This window comes from Schistocerca serialis, chromosome 11 (assembly GCF_023864345.2).
Source record: "Schistocerca serialis cubense isolate TAMUIC-IGC-003099 chromosome 11, iqSchSeri2.2, whole genome shotgun sequence".
Lineage (NCBI taxonomy): Eukaryota > Metazoa > Arthropoda > Insecta > Orthoptera > Acrididae > Schistocerca > Schistocerca serialis.
In genome coordinates, this window is record NC_064648.1 from 67,676,416 (window position 1) to 67,694,376 (window position 17,961).

Sequence of the window (17,961 nt, forward strand, 5' to 3'; positions counted from 1 at the left end):
TCTTGTTTTTTCAGCACCTATTTCAGTCTTGACAATCTGCCACATAGCTTTTGATTTCTTTGTGGCATTTGAGATGTACTTACTGTTTGCCATTGTTTTGCCTTTTTAACTACTCTGCCAAATATTCTTTTGCATTTGTTTAAATAACATAAACTCTGCATCAGGGTTGTCCTTCGCTTCCATGTGCAGTATCTTCTTTCTCGCACTAGACATCCTGATGCCTTCAGTGATCCACGAATCTTTTCACTGCTTTTTCGTGTGCTATTATAAAGGGGAAACATTCATTGAGAACACTCATGAATGCTAGTACAAAAGCACTGTAGTTTGTGTTATTGAATACCGGATGCTGAACGGCCAGTAAGTTTCGTTTAGTCTAGAGACAAATGTATTCACATTTCGATGGCTTAACTTTCTGACTCGTTTCATTGTTACAATTTATCTAAATTTGGCAAAGATAAAAAGATCTGAATTGTCCCCCCTAATTTTAAGATGAACTCTTCTGTAGCACCATAATTGATATCTCTCTCTCTCTATAGTCTATACGTGTTGCAGAAGATGCTGTTACTCCAATGTACTTGTTAAAACTAATGTTAGGCCATTTGTAGATGGCAAGTCTTTTAGAGAACTGGCAAATCTGTCATCAGCTGTTACATCTGTGTAGAAGTCAGGGGAAATTGTTGTAGTTTATGCAGAGTAACGCAGATAAATGACAGGTAACAACGATTTCAGGGACAAAATAAACTTATGCTTTATTGGCACAACACATATTAATACATTTGACTACCAGATTATATTACGTTGCCCCATCAACAAACATGGAACATGTATATTCCATAGAGTCTAATGCACTGTGCACATCATATCTTGTGCGCCACTATGCACACTGGAAAATGTTTGTTCAGATATACCCAACACTCCCCCTTGAATAAATATTTTTCAGCTACTCAACACTATACATCCCAGGTTAAAACATAACGCTTCACCAGCTTCTGAAATTTGTCACTGAGACGCTTGGTTAGAAGATCAGATAACATTTTTTCTGTGGATACATAACTGAGGATTAAATTCCCCTGTTCCACATCATGTCTTATAAAGTGATGCCTTATGTCACTATGTTTGGATCTTACCCTGGTGACATTATTGTTTGCAAGTTTAATAGCTCCCATATTGTCACAAAATATCACAGTAAGCTTTAATGTTGGAGGAGATTCTGTTTCACTCATCAGTGTACGGATCCAAAGAGCTTCTTGGTTAGTGGAGGACAAGGCCATATATTCAGCTTCTACAGTACTCAAAGCAACAGTTCTTTGTCTCTTGCATGACCATGATATCAATCCTCCCATTAGTCTAAAACAACTTCCGGTGATGGAGTGTCTGCTTTCCAGCTCATTTCCCCAGTGTGCATCACTGTATCCTTCCAAATTTACATTTCCAGTTTTAGAATACTTAAACTTATAATCAGCAGTTCCATTTAAATATCTGAATATTCTCTTGACTGCCATCCAGTGCTTTTCTCTCGGATCACTGCAAAACTTGCTTACTGCATTTGTGGCAAATGCAATGTGTGGTCTGGAAGTCTGTGCTAAGGGCAGTAGACTTCCTACAGTTTCCAAAGAGGGTACACTTTCCTTACATTTCTTGTCGTCATCAGTTATTAGCAGTTTTGCATTGTTTTCCATAGGAGTAGAAATAGGTTTACAATTTTCCGTATTGAACTTTTCTAAGATCTTTCTTGTGTACAGAGATTGATCAATCCATAATTCTTCTCTGTTGGCACTTCTTAGAATCTTCATGCCTAAGTATTGATTAATTTCCCCTAAATCATGCATATTAAATTCTGACCATAACTTTTCTTTAAAAAAGTCCATCTGGCTTTCACTATTGGTTAAAATAAAAAAGTCATCTACCCATATGGCCATGATTGCAATTTCTTCACTGTTCCTAGTTTTATCAAACTTTTATGCAAACATTTATTCCAGCAATGGCCACTTTGCTTTAATCGATATATGCCTTTCTTCAAACACCAAATTCTCCTTTTCCCTTGATAAAGTCGCTTAACTTCATCAGGTGTAATCACATATATTTCCTCTTCTAGTCTTCCATTCAGGTAGGCTGTTTTCACATCCATTTGATGAATTAATAAGTGTTCCTTTACTCTCAGAGCTAAAAGGTGAGAAAGTTTCATTGTAATCTATTCCTTCTTTCTGGGAATATCCTTTAACTACCAATCTGGCTTTGAATTTTGGTATTGTACTCTTAGGATTTTTAATACTAAACACTCATCTTGTTCTTAGTGGCTTTTTATTTTCAGGCATATCAACTTATTCATATGTATCATTATCCATAAAAGATTGCAGCTCCTTTTCAATAGCCTTTTTCCAATCTTGAGCATTTGAACTTGCTAAAGCTTCATCAACTGTGATTGGTTCATTGTTGATTGTTTGGGAAGCATACATTTCATAATCTGAATATTCTTTTGGTTTTGCTATATGTGAAGATCGCCTTAAACTGACTTCCTCTGTTGAAGCTTCTTCCTCAATTTGATTCTTGGGTAGCACATCAGCTTCCTCTTTACTCTCGTCTTCTTCTGTTTCAGTTTCCATTTCTGTTTCAGCACTATCACACATTAGGCTTGGTTGCATTACTGTGCCATTTTGACTACTTTCCTTTATTTTAGGTTTATAATCCTCCAAAAATATTACATCTCTACTACTTATTATCTTCTTATTCACAGGATTATAAAATCTGTAACCTTTTGAGTCCTCGCAGTAGCCAACAAAAATATGTTTTTCAGATTTTTCATCCCATTTTCCTCTTAATGGTTTTGGAATCTGAACCATGGCTTCATATGCAAAGACTTTTATGTGGTTTAGATCCAGTTTCTTCCCAGTCCAGTTAATTAAATACACTGCTGTTGGCACAGCCTCAACCCAAAAACGCTTAGGTAGTTCAGCATCACTTAACATAATTGCCTTTTCTACAATGGTTCTGTTGGCTCGTTCTGCAACTCCATTCTGAGAAAGACTGTAGGGAATGGTAGTCTGATGCCTAATACCCATTCCATTCAACTGTTCCTTAAACCGTCTGTTTACATATTCTGATGCACTGTCTGATCTAATGATTTTAATTTTCTTCCCAGTCTGTCTTTCGACCATTTTGCAATAAACAACAAATAAAATAAACATGCATGTATCCAGAAAAATCATCTATGAATATTAGGAAATAGAAGCTACCTCCTAAGGATTCATTCTCCATAGGTCCACAGAGATCTGAATGTATGAGTTGCAAGACTTCGGTAGATCTGCTCTGACTCGAGTTAAATGGCAATCTGGCCTGCTTCCCTTACAAACACACCTCACATTGAACTTAATTCATTTCATAATTTTCCATCCCAGTTGCCATATTCTTCAGTAAAGTCATACTTTTCCTATTCAAATGTCCAAGTCTCCTATGCCACAAGAAACCTTTTACAGCATAAACAGAATGATTTCCTGTTTCAGCAGTATTTTGAACTATATTGACTTTGCAAATACCTCTTACATTACTTGCAGTAGCTACAAGTGTCTATCACTTGGCGCCCTCTATATCGAAGATAACTTTATTACCCTTCTTTACTATTTCGCTTACTGACAACAAATTACTTGCGATATTCCTTACATAATGTACATCATGAGTAGTAACAATTTCCTTTTCCCCGTTCACAAGCAAATTAAGATCCACTTTTCCTGCGAGTTCACACCTTAACTTAGATACGTCAGGTGTAGAAATTCCAATGTCAGACCTTGACTGAACATCATACAAACCTGACGGAGCTTTGGTAATGTGCACAGATGCTCCTGAATCCAGGAACCATTCTGCATGATCGTCACTCGCTTCATTAAAAGAGTAAAAAACAGAAAATGCCTTACCTTTATCGGTAGTCTTTCTCTCAGGACTACTAGAATTAACATGCTTTTTTTCTTTTATACTTAACTTTTCGTTACACTTTGAAGCAATATGTCCAATTTTCTGGCATCTGAAACATCTTATTCACTTCTTCTTCTTATACTTAGAGTATAAAGCCGACGCTGTTTCTTTTTCTTAAGCATTAGAATCTGGTTCATTCTTCACGTCCTGTAGAATCTTTACTTTAACACCATCCACTGTAATGGATATTCCCGAACTTTCCAAACCTATAATCATTGGCGAATATTTCTCTGGTAGTCCAGCTAACAATAAAGTTCCAATCCATTCATCCACATTTCAAAACCAATATTCCTCAGACGATTGGAGATTGAAATTATTTTATTCGCATATTCATCGACCCTTTTACACTTATTCAATCTTGTGGTTATGAGCTCACGAAGTAATCCTACATTTCTGCTTAAACCACCTTCATCAAATGCGTTATTCAGTTTGTCCCTTACCTCCTTTGCTGACATAGCCTTTTCTGTGTGAAGATAATTCACTGGATCAATCAAAAGGATTAGATTTGATTTCGCTTTCCGATCCTTAGTAGCAAAACTTGATTCCGTAGGTGCCAATTTACCGTTTACCACGTCCCATAAGTCATCCAAGTGCAAATACGCCTCAACGGCAAATTTCCAGGTCGCGTAATTTTCGCGCCCTACAAGCCGCTCTATTTGCGGTATGTGTGCTGTACTCATTTTACAGTTACTTTCTTCTTCGTATAGCGTACACAATCCAAGTTTATACGAACTTCCGCTCACATCTTGTGCAAATAGTCACCTTAAGGCTTGTTGTTTCGCTTTAATCCAGCACCTGGGCCCATAACCTGTTGTAGTTTATGCAGATTAACACAGATAAATGACAGGTAACAACTATTTCAGGGACAAAATAAACTTATGCTTTATTTGCACAACACATATTAATACATTTGACAACCAAATTATATTACGTTGCCCCATCAACAAACACGGAACATGTATATTCCATAGAGTCTAATGCACTGTACACATCATATTTTGTGCGCCACTATGCACATTGGAAAATGTTTGTTCACAGATCAACAGAAATAATGATCTTTTCACATAATTTTTCTACCGGCAACCTACTCAGCGTGGCTTCAAATTTGTCTGAAAATGCGCATGTAGCTGAATTGACAGGGATATGATAATAATTAATAGGCCATATTCCAAAAGTTGAATACAACAGCTTTCAGTTGACTCCATCTTGAAAACTGCGCCAGTAGAAATTCCGACCACTTTTGTAGTGGACTCTGAAAGCGATTTTAGTAGCCATACGGACGTGCAAAATTTTGGTTTCTGCGTAAATTCGATAATAGGGCTTCTCTCGGATGAGAGATCTTTGGTTTCAAGCATCTTTGACCAATACAAACTTGCTTGTTGCTATGGTTACCGCGTTATTCAAATGTGCGGGAGGGGTAAAATGAAAATTTAGCGTTAGTTTAAAAATTTGGTGACGTTCATATTTTTCGATTTTCTTATTCTTGTGGAATTTTTACTGCAGGTGTCAGAAGACAATTTTTTGCATGCTCTGTTGTTGCGTTTAAGTTAAAAATAAATTTGCTGTTGTAGACGGTAGTTACTGTCGGGTGCCTCGTAAAGGATGGCAACATTCGCCGAAAAAATGAGTACTTTCGTAACAAGAGCTAATATGTTCTTCACGAAGACCGACATGTGTGTAATATTTTTCGAACCTCTCCTTCCATATCAAATACTTCTGCACTGGAATTCATACTTTATGGCTTTCTTTGTAGTGTGCGAAATAGGAACGACGGCGCTAAAAATTCTTTCCCTCCCGTGCCCACCAGATTATCTTTACACAAACTTGTTAGTTATAGTGTTTTTGACTATTACCGAAACAGGGAGGCTGTACATGGCAATGAAAGGAAATCTAGGGGAAGATGATTTTAAGTCAGTTATTTGTTCGTTATTTTTGTGTCCATTTTCTGTTCTTGGAACAGTTTATTTGTTAACATGGCAAGTTTATGTTTTGAGACTAGATTTTATAATATGCGTCATGGCACTTTCAATGCAATCTCTTGGAGCTTTGTGTGGTTTGTATACGCTTTGGATAATGTACAGAGACGCTTTCTGCTGGTACTGAGAACATATGATCTCCTTTATTATGCTGGATTATCCATATATTCCCCACAATTCGTTCAGTACCGGGAAAATGAATGTGCTGAAAAGATTTATTCAGAAGCTACAAGCTAGAATACAATTGTACTCACATACAGAAAAATTACAGACTGTTAATTAGTGCAGTGGGGTTGATAACACAGAATGTTATTGTTAATATGGTCTCAGTGCTTGAACTGTAAAGTACATGTAGGAGCCTGTCATTCTTGAAGTATGCACTTCTTGTAAGAAAGTGTTTAGGCCTATCTGTTTTATGTGAGTTGTAGATATATTGTACAGAGACTTCATTTACCTGCATGTAATGTAGTTTAATCACTGTACAGATACTGCAAACAAGTTACAGTTAGATGTATAAGTTTCGTAATTATTTACTGTATTTGTCGTTTTAGTTTTATGATATTGATTTTTCATATGTGTACAATACAAATTGCAACCCATAAAATTTTACAAAACCTGTACCAACAATATAGTATTACAACAGATTTTTATCCAGTAAACTTCCAAGACAAAAATCATTGAATTTTTGTATTTCATTAGTATTGTGTATGCATAGTGTCAAGTAATTGTATGCTGTACAACTGGTATATGTAAATAATGAAAGTTACAGTAAAAAATATGGTATTCGCTAATATAAAATATTTATAATAATAGCTTTAATCACAAAACTGAGTAATAAGGATATTGTCTAAGAAAATAACCATCCTTATTATAGAGAACTCTTCAAGTGTATTGGGAGTTTGATGCTCGATTCCTGGTATATTCATTCATCTGTGGAACTTGTAGCGAATAATAGCCAGTTTCATTTGAATTATGGTTTACACAGAAATGATTTCAATGTAGACTTCGGAGCTTTTCTTTGTAGTTTAAGTTGGTGTCTACATACAGATGGAAATATTTTTAAGAAGCCATTGGTACAGGTAAAACAAGAAAATTACAAAATTAATTATTAGTTATTGCTTCTTTGTTTGAGTTCAAGAATGGAACACTGCTGGAAGCAGCAGGACAAGTAAATAAATTGATTAGAAAGAAGCCCTTTTTCTTTCAGTATGTAGGTTCCAGTTACATATAATTATCAGTGTAGTCTTGTAACATTAAACAAGCAGAAATCAGAGAACTCCATTTGTGTAACCATGTATGCAGCACCAACTTTTTCCAAAGTATTTGTTCTGACAATTGGCGATTTAATTAATGATTGCTTGTTTGTGCAGTATAGGTCAGATTAAGACTAATACAATTACTATACAATAGTGGTAGCCTAGTTAATGAAAATACGTGTTTAATACTGACAGTATTAATGTGAAGAAAGAAACAATATACTTTAAGCAATAGCTAAACAAGCTATTCTTTAAATATGTGTACTTTTAATGTAGCCTATATTATTACTTTTGATACATGTTGCAAAGAAGAAGGCATGTGTGCATACTGTAATCCTAATATTGTAAAGGCCTGTATGTGTCTGACACATATTTGTACTTACTGTCAACGTATCTATGGTAATATATTATCATTTCAGCAATGAATGGCAGCTGATTAAAAACTGGAGTTGTAGGTGGTTAATAACAATGCCCATAGGACCTTCAGCCATGGCTGTCCCTAAGGTCAAAGCAACCTCATTTCATAATTGTGGAGATACTATTGTATTCACTTTGCAGCCAAACTTCAGATTCGACAGTTATTTTCCTTTTAATGCAGAATGCCATGACCATCAACATTTGGAAGACTTTGCTAAGATAGGGAAATATACAAAGAAGTATGTTTTATGAGGGGTTAATCATAAAGTCTTATTTTGCATGTACAAAAACACAAATACACTGAAGAATATATAAAAATACATAAATAAATAAGGTAACGGTAAATCCATAAATAAGGTAAAGATAATGTTTTGCGTTTTGGCCCTACGCAGGCCTATCAGGCCCAGTTGACCACTGTGTCATCCTCTGCTAATGGCTTCATCGGATGCAGTATGGAGGGGCATGTGGTCAATACATCGCTCGACTGATCATCGTCGGGTTTCTCGGCCTCGGAAACACTGCCAGCCGCTCAAGTATCTCCTCATTTGGCCCCGTGAGGCTCAGTGCATCTCGTACCAGTCCTCCATCTGAGGAAGAGCCCGTAACAGTTGCAGGCATCAAATCTGAGCTCTACGCGTGGCAGTCGGCCTTGCTGACCGCACGCCTGAGGAGCCAGACTTCATAAATAAGACATATATATAAATGATACATTAAAAAACAGTTGTTATATGCTAATGCCCAGTCTCCTTATCCAGTCGAGTCTTAACGGTGTTTCGATGAAAATGTCACCCGTGTAGGCTGTCGATTTACACTCCTTGACAATGTGCCAGACGGTCTGGTTCAATGCCCCGCAGTCACACCTTGGGCTGCACTGCTTACCTCATTTGTGCAGGTTGTTTACACACACACTTTGAGTCCTGTGTGGATGCGATTTATATTCTTCCACACCTGCTATGGGTGTTCAGAGCCCTCGGATCTCTATAGAGGGTCAGTAAGATGTTACACTGCAGTTTGAGTGTTCATAGTGTCAGCGTCATCCCATTTGCTGTCAGTAGTGAAGTTGCCACTGGTGAGCCGTCGGGCCAGTTGTGAGGGTAGATTTCTGGAACAAAGTCAGTTTGTTGTCAAACCCTGGTAAACCTATGTGGATGGGAGGTTGAAGATTATTCATTATTTTGGAATATTTTTGAAAGTTTTACTATCGCATCTCGAAAACAATTGTCTTTCTGTGTTCATTGTTCAGTGCAGCACATTTTCCAAAACATGTAGCTAAGCCGAGACCCTGGTTGTAATAGTCTGCTTTTTGACAGTTCAGGAAACATTCCTCCTCAAAAATCACATTGTCATTCTAGAAAAGCCAACCAAATTATGAATTCTTCATTTGAGGAAAGGGGAAGAAGTCACTTGCTGTCTCGGCAGCAGAATACAGGTCTGGTGCGAGCAAAATTTGATAGAAGAAGCAGCATATCTGCCCGAGTCCTGTGCAGAATGAGATAGGGTGTTGCCAGGCAGCGAAAGCTACCATTTTGACAGCTTCCTGTGACACTTCATCTTCAAACATCCCTTATCTTCAATAAAATTCACAGTATTTCAAAATGAAATACTTGAGTATTGCTCATCAGTGTGGGATCCGTACCAGATCGGGTTGACAGAGGGGATAGAGAAGATCCAAAGAAGAGCGGCACGTTTCGTCACAGGGTTATCAGTAAGCGTGATAGCGTTACGGAGATGTGTAGCAAACTCAAGTGGCAGACTCTGCAAGAAAGGCACTCTGCATCTCAGTGTAGCTTGCTGTCCAGGGTTCGAGAGGGTGCGTTTCTGGATGAGGTATCGAATATATTGCTTCCCCTACTTATACCTCCCGAGGAGATCACGAATGTAAAATTAGAGAGATTTGAACGTGCACAAAGGGTTTCCGGCAGTCGTTCTTCCCGCGAACCATACGCGACTGGAACAGGAAAGGGAGGTAATGACAGTGGTATGTAAAGTGCCCTCCGCCACACACCGTTGAGTGGCTTGCGGAGTATAAATGTAGATGTAGAATATAGAGCTTATAAGGCTTTGTAAGATTTATTATGTTCCACTTAAAATTATAATACATCAAATGAAAGAACAACTCAAAACAGTATTGTTTGTATAACTGCGGCAAAGGGGAGAGTATGCGACAACCGATAGTGACAGAAGAACGTGTTAAACAAGTGAGAGTCTTTCACGCATATCCCTGAGAAATCAGTTTCGAAAGTTAGCCGTGAATTAGCAGTTCCGGTGATGGCTGTGTGGAGACTTTTAAGGAGACAACTACATCCTTATTGTCTGCAGCTGTTCGAGAACTAAAGACTTATGTGTTAACTTTTGAAATCAAATGTTGCTGCATGATGACAAAAATTTCTGTGATTGTGTTGTCTTTGGTGATGAATCGACATGTCACCTAAGTGAAAATGTGAACACACCTAATGTGCGCATCTGTGGATCAGCAAATCCCCACGAGGTGGTGCAGTAGCAACAAGACTCTCCTAAACTCAAAATTTTTTTGTGTCATATCCCAGCAGAAATTGGCCTTTCTTTTGCGGTCAAGCAACTGTAACTGGTGTCTCTTATCTTAGTACAGTAGAACTGTGGCTCTTTCCTTGTTAAGGTCTGCTGATCTGTGAAACTTTATTTGGCAGCAAGATGGTGCACTGCTTCCTTGGCGTAACTCTTTACACAATCGGTTAAATGATGTTGTACCCAACTTCTGGATTGCCCACAAGGGGACAAATGACAGAGCTCATTTTGTACGAACGCCTCGCAATTTTTACTTTTGGGTGTTTATAAAGGGTCACGTGTACATGCTTCCACTACCAGTTGCTCTACTCGACTTAAGAAATGGGATTCTTGTAACAGTTAGTCCAGAAATGCTGATAGAGGTTTCAGAAGAACTCGCCTATCAACTTGAGAGGTTTCGGAAGAACTCGCCTATCAACTTGATGTGTGACTAATATTGCTCACATTGAACACTTGTGAGAAAAGTTGTAGGGTTTCTCTTTAATTTGATATATTATTTATAATTGTAAGTTGAATGTAATAAATATCACAAAGTCTTAAAACCCATATATTCCTTTTGAGACACCGGTACCTTGATAGTGTGCTCCTTGATGGTTTACTTCTGATGAACATAATATCTTATTTTATTTATTTATTTAACTTGCTCCTTTAAATTGTAATATTACATGTTTGATAGCTCAAGTAGTGATTTCATCTCTTGCTTTACTTCCGAGGCTTTCTCTTAAGGATTTGAAAGCGAAAGGTAACCTTTGGAGCTGGTCAAGCTAAAACATAATGGTCGTGGTGTGGTAAGTGGCTGAGCACAGTAGCTGACGATTTATTGGTTTACTTTGTTTACACTGGTATACTGAAAATTCATACTTCCTTAAAATTTTGAATCATGCAAATTTATTAGAATGTAAGATCTCTCAAAATATTTAAAGGTAATTATTGAAATTCCAATTCACCCAAAATATCCTTTCCCTTTAACAAGAGAACCAATAACCTTTAAAAAAATTGCAATGATTCAAGGTATTTAGGATAATCACTGAAATTCTAGATTGCCCAAGTTTGCTTTTTATTTAAACATTAAAACCAATATCCTTAAAAATTTAAACTCATCCGAGGTATTCTTTTTAAACAAAGTAAGCATAAATTCAGAAACACTTTCACTGGCCATAGTGATACTGACATGTGGATGACTTAACACCAATTCAACCAATCCAGTTGTGAGAAAACAAACATTACGGCAGGTACACATGAAGCAATAACAAAATTTAATTAGAATTCACTGAAGTATAACATGCTAATGTGGACGCACACAAATCATCTTTCATCAGTATCAGATACATCAATACATGGTTCACTTTCCTACAGTCCCAGGCTAAAGACAAACTCCGCAAACAACAAATTATCGCTATCTTCACCAATTTTGTGTTAGTGCTGCCTCTTGAACAATTTGGAACAATACAGTTAAACCTTGACTGGATTGATTGAAAGCTCTGCAATCACAGAAATTAATTAGCTCCCTTACATGCAAATTTTGTCCAGTGGAACCTGAGAACGTGTACCCATAATCACGAAATGTCTCGAAGCTGACATCACTTGTCTAGAATATCATGCACACAGTTCAACATGATTTACACAACCTGGAAAGCCTACATCAGAGAAGAATCCAATTAGCCATATTTCCTTGGAAATTTGCAGAATATTGCCAGGGTACAAATTTGTGACACTAATGTCAATAATAAGCCCAACTCACTCTTTGGCGCAACATTCGATGTGATGTGTCCCTGCACACAACCAGAGTCGGATCACTGACGGACAAATCACTGTTCCAGAAATGGCGAATGGCCCAGTTCAGATTCCAAATAATGCTGACACTCACCAAAATCTGGAGGAGCGTGAAGTGCTAATTCCAATGTGATGCGCTCCCTGTCATCCGCCAACTAAACAGCACCTACAGTGCACTGACCCATCACTCAGATGATGCCGTAGCAGTCCACAACTAGCAAGCGCCTGGCTCTAGCTACACGGCTTACTCTTCCCTCTGTTGTCCAGACCACCAATCACCACAGGCTTGCTCAGCGTGTGCTTAAAACTGCAATCCGCACCTGGCATCTCTGACCACAGAGCAATTTTTCAATGTGTAAAGGCACGCTGATGCCAGAAATTGATACAGTTGCATGTATGCATTGCAGAAGTATGAACCGAAAATCATACTATTGTATCAACCTCCTGAATACTACTACTACTCCTTGGTGCTACGCCCTTATGGGGGCTTGGCCTCCCAGACAATCTCCACCCACTCTTCTCTGCTGGTTCCCTTGGCTCTCCATCTTCTCACTCCCATTCTTCTCAAGTCCTCTTCCAAGTTGTCTAGCCATCTGGTCCTCGGTCTGCCCCTTATACGATGTCCACCAGGTTTTCCTTTGAAAACTTTCTCGGCTGTGCTGTTCTCCACCATTCTTTCTACATCTCCCAACCAACATTGTCTATTACTCTTTATTTCAGTCACAATATCTGGTTTGTTGTACGACTCTCTGATCTCCTTATTATTTCTGACTCTTCAAAAATTCCTATCATTCACTGGCCCATAGATTTTCCTAAGTATCTTCCCTTTCCATCTCAGCAACAGCTCGTCATCGTTGTGTGTCATAGTGCAGGTCTAACTAGTGTATGATACACCGCCAGCTTCAGATTCCTACTAAGCCTCCTAGCTTTAAACACTTTAACCAGTGCAAAGTAGCTCCTGTTACCAGCTGCAATCCTTGCATGTATTTCTTTTCCCATATTATTATTCTCTGTTACCAGTGACCCAAGATATTTAAAGCTCTCACAGCGTTCATTTTCTTTTCTGTCCGATGTCATGCTTCTTTCTCGTTCACTATGTCTTTTCCTAGATGTCAACATATACTTGGTCTTTGATTGATTGACGGTCAGCCCCATCTCCGCATCATATTTTTCTACTTTTTCAAGCTTTTCTTCCAGGTCCTGTTTCCTCCTGGACAACAAATCAATATCATCCGCATATGCAGGCTCCTGAGTCACTCTATTAAACAGTATTCCCCAGGGTTGCTGCTTCGTGTCTTTCACATTACACTCTCAAAGGCGACATTGAACAGAATGGTGGAGAGCACATCACCCTGCCGCAGTCCGTGGTTAACTTCAAATGCCTTCGATAAAGTGCCCTCGATCTTTACTTTGCATACTGTTCTTCTCAGAGTCATTTGAACCAATCTTATCAGTATGTTAGGGACTCCTGCCTCTTGCATTGCCTACCAAAGTTGATCCCTTTTGATACTAACATAAGCTGCTTTGAAGTTATTGAACAGCTGGTGGTCGTCGATGTTGTAACATTTTTCCAGGACCTGTCGGATAGTGAAAATCTGGTCTGTAGTGGATCTATTAGTAATGAAGCCACACTGGTAGTCTCCTAGATACTCTTCTACGTATGTTCTTAACCACCCAGCCATGATTTTTCCTAGTCCTTTACATGCTATACAGAGTAGTGCAATTCCTGTATAATTCCCACAGTCAGCTTTGTCATGTTTCTTATGTATAGGGTAGAGTATTGCTGTAATCCACTGTTTCGGCACATTTTCTTTCTGTCATATTTCCACTATAATCTCATGCAAAACCCTTACTAGTTTTTCTCCACCATATTTCTGCTGTAATATTGTCTTCTCCTGGAGCTTTGTTGTTTCTAAGAATCTTGACATTAACTTTAACTTCTTCCAGTGTGGATTCTGCTACTGATCCCTGGTGCTCTTCATCTCTGTTTACTTCCTGCTCTCTCTCTTCTGCCATACCATCATCTACCCCACCTTCATTTTCTGATTCTGGATTCAGTAGTTCACTAAAATACTCCACCCATCTGTCTAAAATCTGCTCTTTTCCTCCAATCAGATTTCCCTCCTTATTTTTACAGAAAACGGCTCTGGGTTGGAATCCTTTCCTTATATCTTTAATCCTCGTATAGAATTTCCTTGTTTCTTGAGCAGGATTTCTCTCTTCTAACTCATCGATCCACCATTTTTCAAATTCTCTCTTTTTCCTCCTACATTCCTTATCTGCTTCCCTTCTCCTCTCCTGGTATTCTTCTACAGTACCTCTTGTTCTCCTCTGCAGCATTCTTTTTCTTGCCTGATTTCTTTCTTCTGTCTTCCTCCTACAGTCTTCATTAAACCAGCTCTGGGTTCTCGGTTGCTTCTTTCTGCCCAGTACAGTTTCAGCTGCCTCGTGTATTATTCCTTTAACTGTTTCCCATCTTTCTTCAGTATCCTCTCCTGCCTGTCCTTCGGCTATTTGTCAAGATAGTTTTATACTGTTGTACTGTATTTTCATAATTTTTTAACTTGGTATCATGATCACTTTCTTGGTCTGTCTATAATTAGCTATCCTCTGTCTGTATTTGATTCTTACCAAATAATGATCACTATCTCCATCTGCACCACAACAGCTATCCACCTCTAATATATTTGAAGCATGTCATCCATCTGTGAGTATGTGATCAATCTGATTTTTTGTGATCCCATCTGGGGAGCTCCATGTAACTTTCCTTATATCCTTCCTTTGCATCCATGTGCTTTTAATAATCATGTTATTGCTCATGGCAAACTCAATTAGTCTGATACCATTATCATTAGAAACTTCTTGCAGACTCTCCTTACCAGCTGTTTTCCTGTATGTAATTTCTTTTCCTACTTCAGTATTGAAGTTCCCCAAAATCATGCTTTGCCACCCTTGCTATTTCCTGCTCCAGTTGATCATAGAATACATCTTTTTCCACCGATTCTGTGTCTTCTGTTGGTGCATACGTACATATGAAGGATATATTGAAGAAACGGGCTTTCATTCGTAATACGCAGATTCTTTCACTAACAGGCTTAAAGTTCAATGTGGCAACCTTTTCAGCATTGTCAACCAGAAAACCTCTGCCTCCATATCCTCTGCTTCCACAGCTGTAAAACAGTGTGTGTGTCCCAGATGCTAATACTCCCCTTCCTTTCCACTTCACTTCTTGTATTGCCGCCATCATCACATTATATTTCTTCATTTCCTTTTTCAGGTTCTGTAGTCCTCCAGGCTTGTTCAGTGTTCTCACATTCCATGTCGCTAAATATGAGGGTAATTCCAAAGTAAGGTCTCCCGTTTTTTTATGGATACATAGACCTGTTTATTTCTACAGTGGTTTGCATCAGTTCACAGCTTGAACATTTAGCTATTTTTCGACATAATCACCATTTCTGTCGATGCATTTTTGCAGAAACTGTGGCAGTTTTTGTATGCCCATGTCATACCAGCTCACCCCCATGCTGTTCAGAAAGTTATGAACCTCTTCTTTCACCTCGTCATCGGAGCTGAATTGCTGGGACCACAGTTAATGCTGACGGGTACTGTGAGACTGAAAAAAACTCAAATGGGCAATTCAGAACCGGAGAACAGGAATGTTGAGCAAGGGTGTACACATTCTCCATGACAATGCTCGCCCACACATCACTCGGCAAACCGTTGCTCTCCTGCAACAGTTTCAGTGGAACATAATCACCCACCCACCCTATAGTTCTGACTTGGCACCCAGTTACTCTCACCTGTTCCCTAGGTTAAAAGAACATTTGGCCAGAAAGCCATTATTGTGAGGATATACACAATTAGGCCGCGCGTTAAGACAATGACAGTGTCTGCTCCATATGTACCTTTCTATTCTTCAAGAACTGTGAACTTTGTGGTAAGGCTTTTACTGCTCATAGATGATCAACAGGAAACTATTGTAGCAGTATGTGGATGTTTGCCTGCAACCTAATGCTTATCGAAAGTTAAACAATAGTGTACTGGCCATGTTACTGTGTAATATTGGGGGGTTGTGAACAGTGAAAGTAAAAGACTGTGAAATGCCAAGATGTATCACGTGTTATGACTAAGAATTTTGGACACACTTGAATTTTTTGGGGGTTTTGTTGATACATGTCGAGAAGGTGAGGGACAAACTCTGTAGCAATTCATCTTGTTTTCAGTTCCTTGGCTAGAATTTGTGGACACATGCCATATGACAGCCCAAAACTGTTACAAAAATTGTGAATTGTCTGCTTCGGTCTTTGTGAATCACATCACGCACTTTTTGTGATCATTTCCAGTAGTGTGCATATTGACAGTTGACTATAATATTTTTCATTTTCCACAGATTCTCAGACTTCCTGAAACCACTCAAATATTCTTGATTGACCCAACATGCGGTGGGTTTCAGCTGCAGTTGTCTTCAACCTGAAACTGAATTTGATGCAAATCTGTCGTTTCTTCCTGTTATCCAGCTCGCAATTCATAGAAACACTGAAACACACCTCAATACATATCACTGCAACTCACATCCATGTGTGTGAAAGATGAGGGCTTTGTGCCGCAGTAGCTAAGGCGTACACCTCGAAACCTCTAGCAGCGGACTATTGTACTACTTTTGGTTTGACCAGTACAATGAAATTCTTGGGTATTTTGGATAGCACCTTGTCTGTGACACTTTTTTAAAGACTCTCTCTGTGTGTATGATTAGTTTTGATGAGCCTGCATTTAGTTCCAGCATGTGTGTGTGTTACTAAAAAATTGGCTGTGGAAAGGCTAAATTGCTTACCTGCTAGCTACGATTAGATATTAAAAAAGATTTAGCAGGGGTAATGTGTGGTTCACCTTATCCATAATATCACCCTAGGATTAAAACAGCATGCTGTTTGGAGTTCCCATCAAGGGAAACCATTTTATAAGATTAGCAAACATCACATCGTCTGCCCTGTCTGTCACACCACTCAACAGAGGTTTTTGTCGGGAGGGGGACTGGGTGTGTGTCTTTTGGATCTACCTTCTTTCTTTCGTCTCGACAACCCTAATCTTTATTTCCCTTTCTTAATTCCCCTATGGAGTATCTACACATCTTCATACATTCCATCGCGTGAACCTTTTTCCTTACTGATACTTTTCAAAAACCATTCTCAGGATCTACCTTAGTTTACACATCAACTCAAAATTCTTCTCCTAAATGCCTCTTGGCTGGTGTTCCAGCAGCAATAATATATATTTTCCTTTAAAAATATGTTCTTTTTTACGATTAACATTTTCCCCTTTCATTACAAATAAAACCAAGTTGGGCTGATATATAACAATTAGTAATCAAGTTTTAATTAGTCAGCTATTGAAGAAATGAAAATTTAAGGTAGTCAAATCACCTTTAATGAGAGTCGTGGCAAGTGAAAGCAAGTTTAACAATTGAGAGTGGGGCAAAGAAAGAATGAGGAGTTTCATGAGCTGTTCAACAAAGGAAAATCATGGGTCAGCTTTCCAGATGGCAACAAAACATCAGCTACATAAAAGTTATTTGTAATTAGAAATAGGGGAGCTATAAATGGTTATATGAAGTAGTCTCGTATTCAGGGAACATAATTGTAAAGTTCATAAATAAAGGTAAATTGGTCCATGTTACAAAATAAAGTCTGTTGATCTCAAGAAGCAGCCTGCAACTAACAGAATAATAAAGGAAATGCACCACAGAATACCCGGAAATTTGTGAGGAAGCAAGAGCGTATGGATAGTTCCAAGTGATATTTATAAGTTATAGAAACATGAAGTTTATCTGTGTTCAAGAGAAAGTGGCACACCTGTCGATATACGAGATGAGAAAGAGGATAGGAAAAAGGTGGATCTACCAAGAAATGAGAACCTACATCTCTGTAATTGGTTCAGGATGGATTTTGGAGGTGAATATGTCATACAGACACTGCCTCTGAAGACACACGACAGATTTATAAACATGAAGGATTGGAATTAGGAATAAACTA

General features: G+C 38.4%; 1 protein-coding gene across 1 annotated transcript; it reads left to right on the top strand.

The window, feature by feature from the left end:
• Window positions 1–5,366: 5,366 nt before the first annotated feature.
• On the top strand, window positions 5,367–7,693 carry LOC126426858 (transmembrane protein 216-like). Its single transcript, XM_050088882.1, has one exon. It carries the CDS (start codon window positions 5,569–5,571, stop codon window positions 6,067–6,069), a length of 501 nt encoding a protein of 166 aa, XP_049944839.1. The 5' UTR covers window positions 5,367–5,568; the 3' UTR covers window positions 6,070–7,693.
• Window positions 7,694–17,961: the final 10,268 nt, after the last annotated feature.